Genomic DNA, 19,332 nt, shown 5'->3' with positions numbered 1-19,332 from the left:
AAGGGACAATCTTAGAGATCTGGTTCAAAAATCTATTTTCTCTCCTGCCCACTCCCTCCTGTTAAAAAAGAAAAAGAGAACAAACTCTTTTAACAAAAGTAAACAAGTTCCCTTATTGGCCATGTCTAAAAATGTATGTCTCATTCTGTATCTTGAATCCATCATTATTTCATCAGGATGAAGGTAGCATGCAGTGGTGTGCTGGTAGTGTTTAACAGCCAGCTCTCCTGAGAAAGTGTACTCATGACAAACTTTTAAGTTTAATCTGCATGTTAACATTTTCTCTGTCACTTTCTTAAGTCTAGATAATCAGTAAAAGAGTAAATCCATCCCCGATGTGTAGTGGTTGCTGATTTCTCAGGTGTAAATGCTCACACTGAGAATTTAGCCTCGTTCTCCATCCTCTTGAATTGTGATTGGACATTGCATTGATGAGAGTTCTTCAGTCTTCAAAAATTACTTATCTTTAGAGTGTAATTGATATTGTATAAATGATTGTATAAATCATTGTCCCAGGTCTGCTTATTTTACCCTCCGTCACTTCAGAATGTCTTCTGAGGTTTCTCTGAACTCACCCTTTTCATTATTTCTTATGGGACAGTAATTTTCCGTTATAGCCATATGTCATCTTTTGTTCAGCCCTCCCCCAATTTGTAGGCTTCTCAGTTTCTATTTTTTGCCACTACCAAAAGGGTTGCCATAAATATTTTTTGTTCATAAGGACCCTTTTTGCCTTTCTTTGATATCTTTGGTGTATAGGTCTAGTAATGGTATTGCTGCTGCCTCTTCATTTTACAGATGAGGGAACTGAGGTCCAGAATGTTTAAGTGACCTGGACAAGGTTATACAACCAGTAAATAAATGAGCCAGGACAAGGACCCAAGTGTCCTGATACCCAGACAAGGACTTTGCCCACTGCAAAGTTTTTGTCGTGTTCTATATCAGGGGTGGGGAACCTGTAGCCTTGAGACCACATGTGGCCCTCTAGGTCATCAAGTGCATCCCTTTGAAGCCAATCTTCACAGAACAAATCCCCTTAATAAAAGGATTTGTTCTGTAAAACTTGGACTCAGTCAAAAGGCTACACCCAAAGACCTAAAAGGCCACATGGGGCTTTGAGACCTCAAGTTCCCCATTTCTATTCTATACTGTGTTTCAAAGTTTTATAGCTATGCACACTAGAAGCCTCATTGTTTCTGTAAACCACTTCTGAGCATTAGGTAATCCATGTTTCAGGGACTCCTCCCTACCTGTCTTCATGTCACTGTGACCCAAGGGTGGGCACTCTTAAAGCTGCCATGGTTCCTGGGAATGGAAGAATGATGTGGTCTAGCCTAGCTTGGAAGGACTTTGCTCCAGGGAAGAGAATGGAGCTGAGCCCCTCAGCAGGAGGGAGGTGCTAATCCTGCATCCCAGGATTTGTGGTTGAAGCTAGGGAGACCATGAGGGATTCTGACCCTTTGGAAATACTTATCTATAAGTCATCTTCCCTCAGAGCTTCCATGTGATGCTTCTGTGAGCCATCTGCCCTTGTTGGGAACTCTCCACCTGATTGCGGTTACATATTCAATCACTTGCCTTCCTTGGGCCTTAGTTTCTTTAACTTTGTAGTAGGAGATTTAAAATATTAGAGCTGGAAAGGATCTTAGGAATTATGACATATTGGCTAGAGTACTGGCCTTGGAGTCAGGAAGACATGAGCTCAAATACTGCCTCGGTCAAAGAAATGCATTAGCTGGCTCTGGGTCAGTCACTTAATATCTCTGTGTCTCAGTTTCCTCATCTGTAAATTAGGAATGATAACAATACCCATCTGCACAAGATTGTTGTAAGTATCATGGAAGTATAAAGTGCTTTGCAAACTTTAAAGAGCTTTGTGAATCAGACAGCAAACATCTACTATGAACCAAGCACTGTACTAAATGATGGGGAGACATAGAAAGGCAAAAGAGCTTATAGTCTGATGGGGAGACAACCATGTACAAGCAAGATATGTAAGATTAATTGCAGGGTACTTAGTGGGTCTGGAGTCAGAAGGACCTGAGTTCAAATCTGGACTCAGACACTTATTAGCTATGTGACTCTGGGCAAGTTGCTTAACCCCAATTGTCTTCCCCTCCAAGGAAAGAAAGAAATGAATGAATGAATGAATAAATAAATAATTGGAGATAATCCACAGAGGGCAGGCAGTAGCATTAAATGGGGATGATTTAATGATAAGTTTCTTGCAGAAGGAGGACTTTGGCAAAGACTTTCAGGAAGGCAGGGGAACTAGGAGACAGAGATGAGGAGAAAGAGTTCTAGGCATAGGAACACCCAGTGCGAATGCCCAGAGCTTGGAGGTGGAGTATCTAGTGTATTGGAGTAAGGAATGCTGGCTTTTTCTACTAGGCTGAGGGCTTCTCTATGCCAGTGTGAATAAAGACTTTTATTCACCTCCAGTGTGCAGGGGTGGTGGAGCCTGGTGCTTGGGTGGATTCTCAATCTGCCAGGATCAGGATACTGCTTCCTCACCTGACTGTTTGTGCCTCTAGATGTCAAGAGGAAGATGCTGCTATCTACCAGGCGTCTGCTCGAAATGCCAAGGGCATTGTGTCCTGCTCAGGAGTCTTGGAAGTGGGGACCATGACTGAGTATAAGATTCACCAGCGATGGTTTGCAAAGCTGAAGAGGAAGGCAGAGGCAAAGATGCGGGAGATTGAGCAGAGCCGGAAGTACGGGAAGGACATGGTGTCAGAGGCTGACATGGTGCGTAAACTCAGTCCAGATCGCTTTCAGCGGAAGCGGCGGCTGAGTGGGGCAAGGGAGAAAGGTCCTTTGGCTTCTTATAAGGACTTTGAGGTTGGAGCCCTGGAGCCTGAGCTTGAAGGAGAGACCAACGAGCCATCATGGACACCAGCCATTGGCCTGGCCAATAACTTTACAGGGGGCGAGGTCACTGCTAATGGGGACGCCACCTTGGAGAGTGGTGAGGAGAGTGGAGATGGCCTTCTGTCTTACATCTGTGAGACGGTGGAGCTCATCTCCCAGAGACCACCCACCAAAGAGTCTGTGGCCAAGAAAAAGAAGAAAGAAGAGAGGCCACGCCACAAGGGGATGAGGACAAGTGAACAAAAATCTGAAGGAGCAAGAACATCTGAAAATCACATCCCCACCACTGCAGAATCAGACTCCAGCTGGACACGTGGCCACACGGAGGTAGAAAATACTCCACTCACTCAGAGAGAGAATTCTCTAAAGACCACAAAGCGAGACAGGGCAGATAGGACCCTGGAATCTACTTCTCCTGTGGCACAGGAGGCTAGAAGCTCAAGCAAGATTGGGGTCAAGACCGGCAAGGGCCCAAGAACCCCTACCCCAGAAAGCAATGTTTATTTCTCCTTAAAGGACTTGTACCTGGAGAACACCCAGTCCATTGCCACTGAGGAAAGACTCCAGAGCCCCAGTGGAAATTCCCAAAGTGGTATCCTTTTGGGGGCCTTACCAGGGAAAGAGACAGAAGAGAAGTTGCTTCCTGGTCAATCAGTGCCCCCCTCTGCCCAGCAGCTTCCTAGAGTATTTAATAGGAAAAGATTTGCCCCTCCTAAACCAAAATGTGATACCAACAATGATTCCCAACCTTGTGCCTCTGTGGCTACCCCCTCAGGCATTTTGGGCCGTTCTCTCCAGCAAGGGGCTCAGGCCTCTGGAATATCCCCTGAGCCAGCAGCCACTGTCCCAACTCCCCCTGCCCGGCGGAAGCACAAGACCCGGGAGAGCCCTGCCCAGAAGCTGATAGCCCACAGGACCCCTTATGAGGTAAGAGTGACGTGATGGCTTTTTTGAGAGTGTGACTTAATGGAAAATGTTTCCAAAGTAGTCTGGCGGCCAGAGTGCTCAGGGTTATTTATGGAAGGGGAGTGGGGAAGAGACATGGTGCCAGGCAGGGCCAGGGGACATTTACTGCAACCCCATACCCGGAGCCCATCACCTAATTCCAAATCTACAGCATGGCAAAATCTGTCTGTGGCTGCCTGAGCCCATTTGCTCTGAAAATATAAGAAAATCTTTTCCTCTAGTGTCCTGCTGTTTGAGGAGGAGATCCTCTGTGACCAGGGGCAATTGTTAAAGGCTTCAGGGGCTAGAGGGGCTTTTTCCTGGGGAAATGGAAGCCTAATTCACCCCAAGGATGGGGAATCAGCAGTAGTGTTGTGACCTGAGCCTGTGACAGCATCTATTCCTGACCATCTCCTTTGCTCTATGGTTCTATTTTGGTCATTTAATCGGTGTTTCCATTAGCTACTGGGCTCCAAGGGAGCCTTGTGGATATCCCTGTTATCCTACCCAATGTGAAGGCACATCCCTCTGCCAGCTAATGAGGAGGCAGGGCTGTGAGACCAGATGGCCATTTCAGGGGGGTGGAAATGAACTACAGAGGATAGACTAAGGGGATCTTTCTCACCAACTAGGATCCCTCATATTCCAGGAATCCCCTTAAGAAACTTGAAAATTAGGGTCATCTAGATGGCACAGTGGATAGAGTAAGGAAGATGTGAATTTGAATCCTAACTCAGACACTTACTAGCTGTGGCTAAGACACATAACATCTTGGCCTCAGTCTCCTCATCTGTAAAATGGAGATAATAATAGCCACCTTATTGTGCTGTTGTAAAGATCAAATCAGATAATGTTTTTAAAATGCTTTGCAAGCTTTAAAATTCTCTATAAATGCTAACTATCCCTGGACTGCTTCTCAACTGTGACTCTCTCTTAATACCAACCTTTGGATTAGATTTGTGACTACTCTACCTCCCAGGTTAGATAGTGCTCTAGAGAGGAATGGTTCATTGCAAGAGCTGGGGTATAATGGGACCCCCTTGGACTTCTTTCATCCCACCTCACCACTAGAAAAAACACTGCAGCATCTGAATGACTCTACTGAAAAAACCAGTTCTACAGGGCAGTATGTGTGGGTCATTTAACTTCTGAGACTCAGTTTTCTCATCTGTAAAATGGGGAGAATGCTTGTAGCACCTACCTTACACTTAACCCCTTCTTGTGGGGCTCAAATGAGAGACTTTGTCAATGTAAAGGGCTTTGAAACTTCTAAAGCATCACATTAGTAGAAGTGAAAATGAGAATGGCTTCTTTACAGTGATTGGATTTGGAGTTAGGGGGCCTGGGTTCGAATACTGAGTCTGCCATTTATCCTTTGGTAATTAATTTGGTAATTACTTTGGGTAATTTACCTTGGGCAAATGATCTGACTTCTTTGGGTTTCAGTTTTCTGAGCTATAAAATGAGGAAGGTGTAACTGATGATTTCTAAGGTTTCTTTCTGCTCTAAATCTATGAGGCATAAAAGGTCTTCAGATGTGTCCTCCAAAAGGCAGAGAACAGCCCTGTTATAATAAACGCCCAGACTTTTGACTTTGGAGAATATAGATACTCACTTGTATATCAATCAACAGATTTTTTTTGGATACTGACTTGGTGCCCAATCCTTCAGAGAGAAAAAGGAGGAAGACAGGGCCCCCTGTCCTTGAGGAGCTCACAGGCTAGTTAAGGAGACAGATGGACACTCATGAAGCAGGAAAAGGACGATTTAGGGCCCAGCTGGGTGATACTGATAGGATGTCAGCAGGGAGGGAGATCAGGGTGAGTGTCCTTGAAGAAACTGTCAGGTCCTATCAGGAGCTTCCTGTGGCCCCTTGTTGCTGTTATCTGGCAGTAGTGGAAGCTTTTAGATTTTAGTCTTTGTGGGAACAAAGAGGTTAGACAGAAGAGGGCAGCTAACTCAGGGAGACCCAGAGTCTGAGCAGCTGAAATCTGGAAGTGTGATGCCTAAGGGCTCTGGGATGGGGGTGGGGAAGTGAGGGAAGGGGGAGAGTCTTCTTAAGAGGAGAGAGTTGGGAATTATGGATCAGAAGCAGTCATCAAGTTGGGGAGGGGTTTGGTGAAGATATGGGCCCCTGAGTTTCTGGTAACACAAAGTGTGCTATGTTAGATGAAGTATCCAAGGCTTGTACCCCAGGGCTAAGGCTTGTAGGAACATACATTACATGGAAGAAACTGACACATTCAGAACATTGCCTGTGTTTCTTTTTGTCCACCCAAGAGAAGGGAATTGTTGGTGTGATCTGCTGAGGGCAGGGGCCCCAAAGGGACAGGATCTAGGACTTCCCACCATTAGGAGGAGCTCATAGGAGTTGGAGAAGTAGGCTTAGGGAAATCTTGGTAGAAAACAGCTTTTTACCCAGTCTGCCTGGGAGAATAGGATGCTCTGGAGCCGTCCATGACTCTTCCCTTCTTCCCAACTCTGTTCTCAGCCCAACAAAGACCATAAATCCAGGACTCTGTCTTTTTGGCAAGTGTCAGGCAATAGACTGAAGACCGAGCATACAGAGAAAGAATCCTGATGCTCTAGAATTGAGGGAGACACCAGGCTTTGTCCATGGCCAAATCCTTCCTACCTAGCTTCAGTCTCTAGTGGGGAGCCCAGTACAGTAGGCCATGAGACAAACAGATGGTAAGGTTCCTATTAGTACTGTCCTGGTGATAGAGCAAGACCTGAGTGAGGTGAATAGTCTGACTGCAAAGGAATCTTAGAACAGGTGTGATAGGTATAATAGATAGCAAGGACTTGTTTAGTGGAAAGAACACTGGTTGGGCTCAGGAGAGACCTGAATTCTAGTACCTACTGACATTGGCTGGCCATGTCCATCTATAAAATGAGGTTAATAGCGGCTACTGCATCTACTTCACTGAGAAGCTCTGTGGTATAGTAGATAAACAGGTCACTTACACTCTAGGACCTGAGTTCGAGTTCTGCTTCTGACACATACTAGCTCTGGGACCTTGGATAAGTCCTAACTTCCCAGTGCTCTAAGCAATTCTCTGACTGTAAGTTGTAGAGAAGGGACAGGCCTGCTTCAGTAGAGGGAATTTCCTCATCTAAGCATCCTCTGTATCAGTGAAATCACTGGTCTGATCCTTATCCTTGTTTACCTCCCAGTATTGATTGGGGACCAAGTGATATAATGAATGTAAACAGCTTTGCAAACCTCAGCAACACAAATGCCACTGTCTTATTTCTTACTCTCTCCCTGTTCTCAGGCCCTGGAGACCCACGTGGCCCGAGCTCCTGCAACATCTGCTAACAGCAGCTCTGCTGCAGAGTGCCTAAGCCACAATGTTGAAGGAGAACAGGGGAGTGGTGAGCCCATGGACGTGGAGACCCAGGAAGAGGAGAAGATGAAGAGGGATGGAAGGACGCCAATGGATGTTAGTGCCCAGATGGAGAGTGCATGGAAAGATGTGAGGACACAGGAGGACTCAAGGACACGTGTTGATCTGAGGACACAGGCAGATGTGAACCGACAGGTGGTTGGGAGAACCAATATGAATAGCATACAGAGAGATAGGAGGACACAGGTGGTAGCAGTAACACGGCCAGAGCGGGAGAGTAGCCACAATCCACAGTCTATAGCCTCTGGGTTCCAGATACCAGAGGCTCCTCAGAGACCTGGCCACTTCAAGAGGCTGCCTGTGGAATCCTCCCATCCTTCACAGGTCAGGTCTGAGGAGATGCAATTTCCAGCCCTTGGGAACACACAAGGGAGCCTCCCAGCCCCTATTGGGCCAGAAGTTGGTGGGAGGCCAGTGGACAGAGAGGAAAGCAGAGGACTAGGGCAACTAGGCCCTACTGAAGTTGGCAAAGTTGCTCAACAGCCTCAGGAGGAGTTGCTTCTGCCCACTGAGGAGCCAATAAACATTGACCATGAGGCCTCTATGGAAGGGTCTGACCCTGTGGTAAAGGCAACCTTGGGCCTTAACTCAGACTCCCATCCAACTTCTCCCATTAGTCCCATGGCCCCCAGCACTCCTAGCCGGAAGGCAGCCTGCCTCCCAACAAACAATCAGGGAGGACAAGTCCAAAGAGGGCCTACCAAGGTGGCTCTGATGCCCTGTCCAGAAGCAGCCCAGGTCTTGGGGTGCTCTGAACCAGAACCGGAGCCTCCCTGTGAAGCCTTGCCCAGAGTGGGGCCCCCCAGCCAGGGTCATCGTGCAGAGATTGAGGCTGCGAGGAGTAGAGGGAATGCTCTTGGTGCACATGGGGAGTCTGAAGCTGAGATTCCAGGAGCGGGGTTGAGTGCCACCAGTCCGGTAGGATCTGACAGTGGTCTCATTGATTCCTTGAAGAATTATTTACTCCTGCTCCTGAAACTCTCCAGTGCAGACACAGACCTGAGAGAAACTGAAGCCAGAGGGAGACCAGAGGGCCAGCAGCCCCCTGCAGGGGGACCTGGTCCCCCAGACACTCTGGCACCGACAGTGGAGATTGCTGGCTTGAGCCCCCGGACATCCCGGAAGATCCTAGAGAGAGTGGAGAACAACCACCTCATTCAGAGTGCCCAGAGCTTACAGCTGAGTCCCTGTACCTCCCGCCGTCTCACTGGCCTCATTGATCAGGAGGTGCAGTTAGGCCACAAGGCCCTGGCATCAGGGAAGCCCCTGGGAAGATACCCCAGTTCACTGACTGTCCCTACCATTGTGGTAGGGGAGGAGACCTACGTTCAAGGCCCAGAGAAAAATAACAAGGGAGCTTCTGAGGAAATTGGGGCTGGGCCCAAGGAAAGCAGAATGGGGGAGTCCCTTTGGGGATCAAGTGGGGATCAAGGGTCCCTCAGGATGGGGGAGCCTCTTGGGGAGAGTAAGAGAGAGGAGCCCTTCAGGGATGCAGAGCTCCCAGGTGCAACCCCAGAGGAGCTGGCCTTGGGAGCTCGGAGAAAGAGATTTCTCCCCAAGGCCAAAGTGGGTGGGGAGGGGGAAGCACCGGCTCCTGAAGATAGGGAAAGCCCCACAGTTTCTCCCCGTGGGTCCAGGAAGAGCCTGGCACCTGGATCCCCACTGATTCCCCCGAAGGAGAGACATTCCCCCACTCAGAGCAGAAAGATGCTCGAGGTGCCTCGTCCAGATGAGGACTCTACAGACCTGGGCTCTGGGCCCAAGGGCAGTGGGCCAGAGGTGGAGTTGGCCCCTGAAGATGGCAAACAGGATGAGACAGCCAAGCCCAGGAAAATCAAAGACCTTTTCAAGGGTGAGAGCTGGTTTGGGAAGGGAAGGTAGAAAGTTCATGGGACAAAACTGAAAGCCTTCTTAGGACCCAGGGCCTTGCTTTCCGTGTATAGGCACAGCACCTGCCTTCTTAATGCCTCATACAGTGAAAAGAGGATGTCCAAGAGGCATGTTTTAGGGGGAGTTGGTGAAAGGGGGCCAAGTTTTGCTTAAGGAGCCTGGAATTTCAATTTATGCACCTGTTCTTGCCTCTTCTCTAGGGAAGACCCCTATTTTCTTAGTTGTCTGACCCCTTCCTTTGGCTCCTCTTTTAACCCTGGTCTGGGATCCAATTGCCCCAAGAAGTTACATTTGGAAACAGTAGTTAAAACCTATTGCAGACAGGCCTGGGGTCAGGGCCGAGCAGGGCCCTTGAAATCAGGAAGGATCTAAAACTCCTAATGCCAATCTGTTGCCTAGGAACCCTTTGTTTTTCTCTCTATGCCAGGACTCAGACTGTCCCCTCAGGCCCCACTTGGGATTCAATTAAATAGCAATTCAGTTTAACAGACACTTGTTAAGGGACAGCTCCAGGCAACACTGTGTACTTGGGAGGATAGATACAAAGTTTAGATAGGATAAATACCCTGCTTTCTCACAGTTGATAGAGTAATAGGGGATCGGTAGCACATACAAATAGTAATAGCACAAAGTAATATGTGAAAAATGCATAATGAAGAGATAAAGTATTCTGGGAGGTTGGGGCATGGGTGGATGAAGGCCAGCACAGACTGGGGGGTCAGGAGAACCAGTGAGAAGAATGCCAAGTCTGGTGTTTTGGATTCCAATCCCATGTCTGATGCCTCCTACCTGTATTCCCTTGGGCAGGACAGTTAACCTCTTTGGGTCTTGTTTGCCCATCAGCAAAGCAAGAGGTTGGCTTAAATGGCCTGTCTGTTCTCTTCCAGCTCTGCCCCTATAAGCCTATGATCAGGCTTCAGAGGATGGAATGAACAGGTGGAGAGACAGGAAGCATGGGCATTTCAGGGAGAGGCTAGATCAGTGGCCTGGCTCTGTGATTCCTCATCTTTTGGACTCTTCCCCCAAGTACCAGCTTACACCACCGAGCCAAAATGGCAGCCGGGAGAGTGAATAACTTAGCAAGGATGACAGTGAATCCTTGGCAGGGTTTGGCTTTGAAGCCAGGCATCCTGATTTCCAGCTCTCCACGTGTCCCTGACTTGTATACATATAAAAGCATAGGAAAATTAATTCATTGAATGTTGAGCTAGAAGGAGGCCATCTTTTCCAAAATCTTTTTATATTTTGCTTATGAGGAAACAGCCTCCATGGGTTAAATACATTGGCCAGGGTCACACAGTTTGAACTTGGGTATCCTGACTCCAGATCCAGTGCCCTTCTCACTGCTGCCCCAGAGAATACTTGAGGGAGATCCAGTTCTCCCAAGAAGGGGAGGGGCCTTCATCAGGCTTATAGAGTTCCATTTCCCCATCAGCCCCCCAGGTCATCCGGAAGATTCGGGTGGAACAATTTCCTGATGCTTCTGGAAGCCTGAAGCTGTGGTGTCAATTCTTCAACATCCTCAGTGACTCGGTATTGACCTGGACCAAGGACCAGCTCCCTGTGGCTAAGGTAGAGCGGAGGTAAGGGGCCTGGCTGCTCTCACTTGCTGGGTTCTAGACACCCAGAAGTCCTGAGGGCCCAAGAATAAGGTGCTGGAGTCTCCACCATCCCTGGAACTTGCTGGGGAGCTGACTTCTGTTTTGTTACGAACACCTTGTGTAGTCTCCTTTTCCTACTTCTTTTGGTCAGAGTGAGGGTTCTGGTGGGCCCTTGTGGGCCCAGAGTTCTGCAATCCAGGTCACATTCCTAGGCTCCTGGATTCTGTTTTTTGTTTGCAGTGCGGGAGACGAAGGGCCAGCGGCCTTAGCGATTGTACAGGCTTCACCTCGGGACTGTGGTGTCTACCAGTGTACCATCCAAAATGAGCATGGCACCGACTCTACCAACTTTTGTCTCAGCCCTGAGGGTGAGTGAGGACCTTGTTTAGCTTCTGTTCACTGCCCTGGGACCCACATTACACCCCATCTCTGTTCAATAAAGCTCTTAGGTTCATTCTCCAAACAGAGGCACAGGTGTTGGGAAACGGTGAGTTAGTCAACAAGTCACTTAGCAAGTCTTTTCACTAAGCTTCCTGGCATTGTGCTGAGCACTGGAAATACAAAGTCATAATTATAATAGTCCCATCAACTCCCAAACGAACAAAACACAGTCTGTGCTCTCAAGGAGAGTATATTCTAATAGAGCAGATAACATGTAAATGTCTAGGTACATACAAGATATATAGATGTACATGAAGGTAATGTTAGACCCAGAGGAAGCTAAGGAGACTAAAAGACTGGGGAGGGGGCAGACAGGGATGCTGGGGGGAGTATGTATGGGGAGTGGCGGAATAGAGTAGACCATTCTAGCCATGGGAGAGAGCCAGAGCAAAAGTGTGGAGACAGGTGATGGAGTGTTGTATTCAAGGATTCCCAAGTAGGCCAGTGATGCTGAATCATGGAGGAAAGCAGAAAAGGCTGCCCAGAATTCATAGAGGTTATTGGTTAGTGGAGATCATCTTTCCCAGTCTAGGCAGGGGGACCCAGAACACAGTCCCTCATGTTCTTTCTTTGTCTCATTCAGTGTTGTCAGGATTCGTCTCCAGAGAAGAAGTTGAAGGTAGAGTATGCCCCTTGGGAAAGAGCTGATGGGACTTCATAGCCATCTCTGCTACATACAGGGATGATCACCTGCGCAGCTTTAGAATTTCTATTCTAGTTTCCTTTCCCCCATGTGCACCAACCCTTTTCCGTGTAGAGTCATTATTTTTCCTCAGAGGAGTGTGGGAGGGAGAGGCTGAGCAGGGCTAACCTAGAAGGCGTTCATTCTGTCATGCCCCTTTGGTCTCTACTGTGAGTCAGTGATTTGCCCCTTACTGGGTATACAAGAGGAACTAATCCAGGAGGGTGGGCCCAGTGATTGGAGGCATTTCTTAAGTGCTACCCCTCCTCTCACATGGGGGATATTGCATATTGCGCATTGCAGGTCTGGACCTTGAGCCCAGTGGAGGATGGAGAGGGGTGGTCGCAAGATCACTTCTTTTGGCTGTAATCAGCCATGCCTCCCTAACATCTCAAGGATGTGACTTTCTGAGTAAGGGTAAGCTAGGGCTTATGCCTAGGGGACCACTTTCCACATTTCTCATATCCTTATCCAGTTGGAGAAGAGATTGAGATGACACCCATGGTGTTTGCCAAGGGCCTTGCGGACTCAGGCTGCTGGGGGGACAAACTTTTTGGCCGACTCGTGACTGGTGAGCTCCGTGGAAGTGGACGTGGACGTGGTCTTCGCAAGGCCTCCCAAGCCAAGGTCATCTATGGACTGGAGCCCATCTTTGAGTCAGGTCGCACTTGTGTCATCAAGGTCCCCAACCTACTTGTGTTTGGGTCCAGCAGTGAGAATGCTCTACTGGGGAGGAATTATGATGTCACCATCCAGGTACTCAGCCCCTTTGTTGTTGCTTCTCAGTCTTAGGTCCTCAGCTGGTCTCCTCCCCATTCCCTATCTCATCTCTCCATTGAGTCTGGGAGCTGCATAGGAAGGCTATGCTCTTAGAAAGAAATAGGGGAACAGTCTAGCTTTTTTTGGGAGGGGCATCCAAAGGCTTTTATTATAGAGGTTGGGAAAAGTCATTGATGCATAAAATCTCAGAGGTGGTGGGGAAACTTGGAAATTCATGTTGTCTAATCTTCTGCCCAGTGTGGGAGTCTTCCATATTATATCCCCCAAAGATGGTGATCCATGTCATTGAGATCTACATCCCTCTGCCTGGCATCTTGCTTAGGGCTCTGGAGCTGGGCAAGTTTATCTCCAGGGCTTTGGTCATTTTTTTCCCTCTAGGGATGTAAGATCCAAAACATGAGCCGAGAGTACTGCAAGATCTTTGCGGCCGAGGCCCGAGCTGTCCCTGGTTTTGGGGAGGTTCCTGAGTAAGTTCTCCCCTTCTCTCTCTTTCCCTTGCTTCCTAGACCTTAGGATGCTCCTGAGGTCTAGGGATATTAATTTCCTTCTTAGTGATAATCAGGTATGCGTATGATCTCATGTGGATAGAGTGCCCCTAAGGTAGACAAAGCAAAGCATGTGGTTACTTCTGTACAAAGTATTATCTTGCACATACCCACAGCAGAGCCTGAGTGTGTGCACTTACATGAACACACATAATTCTGGCTTTGAGTTTTCCTTCAGTCCCTTTATCCTCCCTTCTCTTCTCCCCCATCAGTCTGCCTCTCCCAATATCACTTCTCAATTAACAAGTTGAAAAATTTGGGCATGGCCAGATAAAGGGGCTTTGAAAGGATGAGAGGTTAGGGATGAGAACCCAGGAGGCTTCAAGTCCCATTTCCCAAATGCCCCATGTTTCATCTGCTTTGGATGACATCATCCAAAGGTTTTAGCATGGAGGCCAGACTTAATGTTTCCAGTCCCCTGTGCTTGGGCTTTACATAGTATATATAACTCAAGTTTAAGGTCACTGGGCTGTGCTGAGTTCCATTCTGATCTAGTGTGGGGTTTCTTCTATCTTGCCTGTTACTCTCCTGTCTCAGCCCTTCCCTGGTAATTGCACATGGCCACAAAAGGTACCCAGCTCACCCAGCCCTGGCTCTAATGAGCAAGTACAAAAAAATTCCTCATCTGGGTAGGCTGGGTGATCTGAGCTAACTGTGCCCATTATCGCCCCCATTCCCATCTTTAAATTGCTGGGAACCCTCCCGTAATTAATAATAATGATGATAACAATAACGGCACATTTACGTAATGCTTCAAGATTTGCAGTATAATTTATAAACATCTCATTTTATTATCACAACAACCCTGGGGAGTAGGTAATTTTATTATCCCTATTTTACAGATGAGGAAACCAAGACAAATGGGAAGTTAAGTGACTTGCCCAGGGTCACATAACTAGTAATTGTATGAAGCTGGATTTTATCCCAGGTCTCCTGACTTCAGTTCCAGCACTCTGTCTATGGCTGTCTTCTTCATAGATTGGCCAAAGAACGGGAGGATATGGTTTATGCATGGGGACATTCTGACTGGGAGTGATTTAGGGATCTGTGCTAGCCAGTGAGTTCCCTCTCCCAGAAAGTTCCCTATTTGTAAGCTTCTGGAATCCTAGGACTAGAAGGAATTTCACTGTAAGGTCCCAGAATCAAGGTGGGGCTAGATAGGGTTGGGGGTTTTCTTGGGTTTGAATGCCGTGCTCATGGGCAAGGTGGGACTGTGTTTAGGATCATCCCACTGTACTTGATCTACCGGCCAGCAAACAGCATCCCATATGCCACTCTGGAGGAGTACCTGGGGAGGCCCTTGGAGCCGTACTGTGCTCGTGATTGGGAGAGCGGTGGCACCCAGGTAGCCCCTGTCACCTCTGAGGCTGCCCAGAAATGTCGGACCTTCCAGCACTGGTTATATCAGTGGACAAATGGCAGCTTTCTGGTCACAGACCTTGCAGGTATGAGGGCTTGGGGGACTGCCAAATGGCAGGGGACTGTTCAAACTCATGGGAGATTCTGGGAGGGAGTGAGACTTCCTGTAAGAGATGGCACTTGAGATGAACTTTGAAAGGATTCTAAGAGATAAAAGGAAGGAAGGAATGCTTTTTAGGTATGAGAGACAGCAAGTACAAAGGCATGGAGACAGGAGTTAGAGGAACATCAAGTAGGCTGGTTTGATTGGAGGGTAGACTATGTGAAGGTGAATAATATCAGTCAGTCAACAGATATTTATTAAGTACTTCTATGTGCCAGCTCTGAACTGGGTGCTGGGGATACAAGGAAAGACAAAAACATGCTCCCTTTAATGTGAAATAAGCCTGAAGCCAGGCTGTGAAAAGGGCTTTTCATGCTAAGCTGAAGAGTTTCTATCTTATCCCAGAGGCACATGGGAGCCATTGAAGCTTTCTGAGCAGGAGGGGTGACAGAAGTAGGACTGTCCTTTAGAGATTCACTAGTTGTCCATTACAAAGATGAGTTCCTTGAATCAATTTCCCCAAATATGGTGGCATCGACTTCCTTTATCCATGTAATCCCTATTATAGGAATTTTTGAAGTTCAAGAAAAAGGTATGTATTTTGTCAGCAGTTAGACTGTGTTATTGTAGGAAAAAGAACTGACTTTCCGAGAGGCTCATAGGACCACCTTGGCATTTCCCCATGTAAATTTATTAAATATCTACTATGTGCCAGGTGCTTTGCTAAGTACTGTGGATACAAATGGAAGCAAAAGACAGTCACTGCTCTTGAGGAGCTCCCAATTTCTCAGTATCAGCTCTATGATGTATTCAACACCCTTCTTCCATATAGTTTTCACAGCATAGTGCCCGGCACATGGTAGGTTCTTATTGCCCGTCTTTCCTCTGACTTTGTGTCTGTGAATGAGCTGAAGTAGCAGTAAGTGAGCGGGAAGGCCCGTATGGCTTTTTCTCCTCTACTTTTAAAACCAGCTCTCAGACAAGGCTCTGATAAACTTAGAATAATACAGTCACATAGTCACTGTTAGTATTACATGATTCTGCTAATGCTAATGATTCTTTCTCCTCCACTGTGACGTGGAAGTGGCCCTGTCCTTGAGGGCCACACCAACAGAACACAGGTGCTAGCTACCAGGCCTTCCTTTACTATAGAGAGTCTGAATATGGGCTCCAGCATGCATTGTGTGCCTGGCTTCTATGGATCAGCCTCAGTTGGGGGTGAGAATCTCACCACTAGAAGGATGACTGTGGAGTGAATCAATTCCTTAGCACCAACAATTTACAGACGTAGACCTTAGATAGTGATCTAGGGTTTGCCTAGAGGAGTCTCAATCTGCATTGGTGAGGGGAGTACCTACAGCCCTGATAAAATCTTGTATCTTAGAAGTGCTGAGTCAGTGATAGCAACCACAAAAATCTAGTTGTAATAGTCCCGGAATCTTACAGTTAGAAGGAAGCTGACGGGTGAATCATCTGGCCAAGCCCATATCTGAGCAGGAACACCGTGTAGCTTACATTTTATGTAATACTTTGCCATTGTGTTTTCATGTACCTTCTGGTAGGTGGTGTGACATGGTGGGAAAAGCACCGGCCTTAGAGTCAGTGGGCCTGTGTTCAAATTCTCCCACTTAATACCTATGTGACTTTGGGCAAAGTCACTTACACTCCTATGGCCTAAATCCTTTCATCTATAAAATGAGGGATTTGAACTAGAATTCAGGGGCTCTAAACTTTTCTATATGTCACAGACCCTTCACAGATCTGGTGAAGGTTATAGACTCCTCAGAATGCTTTTTTAAATACAGAAAAACAAGAAAAAATTATATTGAAATAAAGGGGTAATAAAGAGGAAACTTTTCATTCAAGTTCATGATGACCCATGTAATCTATGTACAGATGCCTTAAGGGGTCCCAGGTTGCCAAGGTAAGAACCATGGACTATATCTCAGGTCCTTTCAAGATCTGAGATCCTATGGTGTCTTTTGATCCTTACAGTAACACTGTGAGAAGTAGGGAGGGCAGATGGCATCATCCCCACTTTACAGATGAAGACACTGAGGCCAGAGAGGAGTGACTTGCTCAGAATGACTAGCCCATTTGAAATGACTCCCCACGAATCCTTCCTTAATAGAATAGCTAGCATTTATACAGTGATACAACGTCTGCAAAGCACTTTTCATTGATTATTACCTTTGAGACTCACAATGGTTCCAGAGGGATGTCATCCCTCACATTTTATCCACATTTTAGAGATGAGAACACAGGTAATAAGTGAAAATGTTCAGCATCATTCAACTGAAGGAGGATTTGAACTGATGGCTTCCTGGCTCCAGGTCCAGTACTCTGTCCCTTGTTCCACCAGCTGCCTTCTGCATAGATTCGCCTGGGGCAGACCAAGTTTATGCATCTATGTGCATCAGCCCGACTGGGACTAAATTTGAGGACCTGTGTCTCTCTGGGTATTCCAAGAGCTCTCATTCCTGACCCTCCCCTCAATTCCTGCTTACCTTTCCATGTTTTCCCTTTCCTTTTTTCTCCTCTAATGGGTAATCAGGGCAGTTAGTAGTAACAGCAGCAGAAACAGCAATAGTAGTAGTAGTACTTATATGGATATGTGTATACATATGTATATGTGTGTATGTATGTATGTATGTATACATGTATACACACACAGAGTCAATTCAGCAAATATTTCTAGCACAGCCACTACGCACAAGGCCCCAGGTGAGGGAGCTTCCTCTTCCAGTGCAGGTCAGCACATTGCCTGGGATTTATAATCTTCAAGAGTTGTCTGAACACTGACAGGTTGACTTGTCCAAAGCTGGTGCTCCTCAGAGGTGTGACTTGAACCCAGGTCTTCCAGGTTTCAAAACCAGCTCTTTACTCATCGTACCGTGTGACCTCTCTGGGCTGTAAATAGTACATATAAAAGCATGAAACAAAGCAAGTACTTGTTAAATTAATAAACTAAATAAATTAAGCCAACAAGCATGTCTTTTAATAAATAATAAATGGCACTCTCTTTGTGTCAGGCTTTTTTTTTGTGCAAGGCAAACATATTTCCTGCCCTCAAGAAACTTAACTTCTAATGGAGGAGGAGAGGAAAGAGGAGGGGGATAATCATTTATTAAGCACTTGTGTGTAGGCATGTGCTGGGCACTTTTTTTTTTAATTATTTTTTAATGTTTAACAATCACTGCCATACAATTGAGATTTTATCCCCCCCACCCCTACCCCCCATTACCCCCCTCCCTCCCCACGACTGCATACAATTCTGTATAGGTTCTACATATACTTTCCTATTGAGTACATTTTCACTATAGTCATGCTGTGTAAGTCAGACTAAAATAAATGGAAGAAATCGTATAACAAACTAAAACATAATACACAAACCCCCCCCCCCCCCACAAACATGATCTGCTACATTCTGCGAATGACTTCCATATTTCTCTCTCTGAGTGTGGAAGGCATTTTGCCTTGAGAACCACCTTTGGGATTTTTTTTTTTTTATAAGAAGTTCTTGTGTTATTACAAAAATCTAAGTCTACCAGAAAAAACTCTCGCACACTGTGGTCGTTGCTGTGCACAGAGTTCTCCTGGTTCTGCTCCTTTCTCTCAGCATCAGATCATATAAATCTTTCCAGGCCTCTCTGAAGTCTTCTTGTTCATCATTTCTTATGTGTGCTGGGCACTTTTAAAAATAATCTGAGTAAATTAGAGGTAATTTGTGAAGGAAGGTTCTAGCACTGAGGGACTATACAGACACATACATACACGCACATATGAAATATATGTTATGTATGCCTACGTATAAGTGCATTTTGAAAATAATAAAATATTATAGGTAAACCAGTATTATACACACATATATACTGCATTGCTGAAATCACAGGTCCAGACCACAGGAATAATAAAAAGTATTTTGTTATATATTACATTCAAATGAATAATAATAATTTTTTATTATTTTGATCAGGACCTGCGATTACATCAGTTCATGGAATTTGCAGTGAAAATGTCTTCTGCTGATGCATATATATTTATAGTATATGTTTGTATGCATATATGTATATCCATATAGATGCCTAGAAAAATGTGCATAGGGATCCACATGCACACACATATGTCATGTTACCTCTCTCTGTGCTGTATACAATGCATGTAAAAGAGCTCTGAAAATACTAAAATGTTATAGGTAAACCAATGAGTATTAGTCACACATATACATATATACATACACATAAGCATATACATACCATCTCAAAGCTAGCACTTGTCCTCGGAGATACCTCCACTCTTGCCACCATCTACCTTGTCTATCTATCCACCTTGTCACTTGCCAGGATTTACAAAAGTACCTAGCACAGTGCCTAGTGACTTGTCTATAATCGATATGCTTTTAGCTTTTTGGGGTCACTAAAAAATGAATGGTTTACCCATGTGACCCATGGGTCACACAGCCAGTTTGTTTCAGCGACAAGACTTGAATCCAAGATGCTCTTGATTTCAAGGTCACCTTTTATCCATTATGACCATCCTGGAGAAGCTGGTTCTCACTCATTGCCCAAACGAGGCTGGCTTCCCAAGCTTATCACTGTAGAATAGTCAGTCTCTAGACTTGGTGAGGTCATTGGAAATCTTGCTGGGTGACTACTTAGTAGAACTGTGGCAAAAGTATGGGTTAGAGATGGATATCAGAGTCCTT

General features: G+C 46.2%; 1 protein-coding gene across 2 annotated transcripts in view; it reads left to right on the top strand.

Moving 5' to 3' along the window:
- ALPK3 (alpha kinase 3) overlaps positions 1–19,332 on the top strand; it is a 43,930-nt gene that overhangs the window by 21,727 nt on the left and 2,871 nt on the right. For both annotated transcript variants that reach the window (XM_072619818.1, XM_072619810.1), the window contains 8 exons: positions 2,535–3,798; positions 7,095–9,078; positions 10,552–10,699; positions 10,958–11,085; positions 11,742–11,777; positions 12,316–12,596; positions 12,999–13,087; positions 14,387–14,610. In XM_072619818.1, coding sequence (XP_072475919.1) covers positions 2,535–3,798; positions 7,095–9,078; positions 10,552–10,699; positions 10,958–11,085; positions 11,742–11,777; positions 12,316–12,596; positions 12,999–13,087; positions 14,387–14,610 — 4,154 coding nt within the window. The remainder of the gene's footprint in view (positions 1–2,534; positions 3,799–7,094; positions 9,079–10,551; positions 10,700–10,957; positions 11,086–11,741; positions 11,778–12,315; positions 12,597–12,998; positions 13,088–14,386; positions 14,611–19,332) is intronic.

The sequence above is a fragment of the Notamacropus eugenii genome, chromosome 1 (assembly GCF_028372415.1).
Source record: "Notamacropus eugenii isolate mMacEug1 chromosome 1, mMacEug1.pri_v2, whole genome shotgun sequence".
NCBI lineage: Eukaryota > Metazoa > Chordata > Mammalia > Diprotodontia > Macropodidae > Notamacropus > Notamacropus eugenii.
The sequence above is the reverse complement of the archived record's forward strand: the minus strand, read 5'-3'. Positions and strand labels throughout refer to the sequence as shown.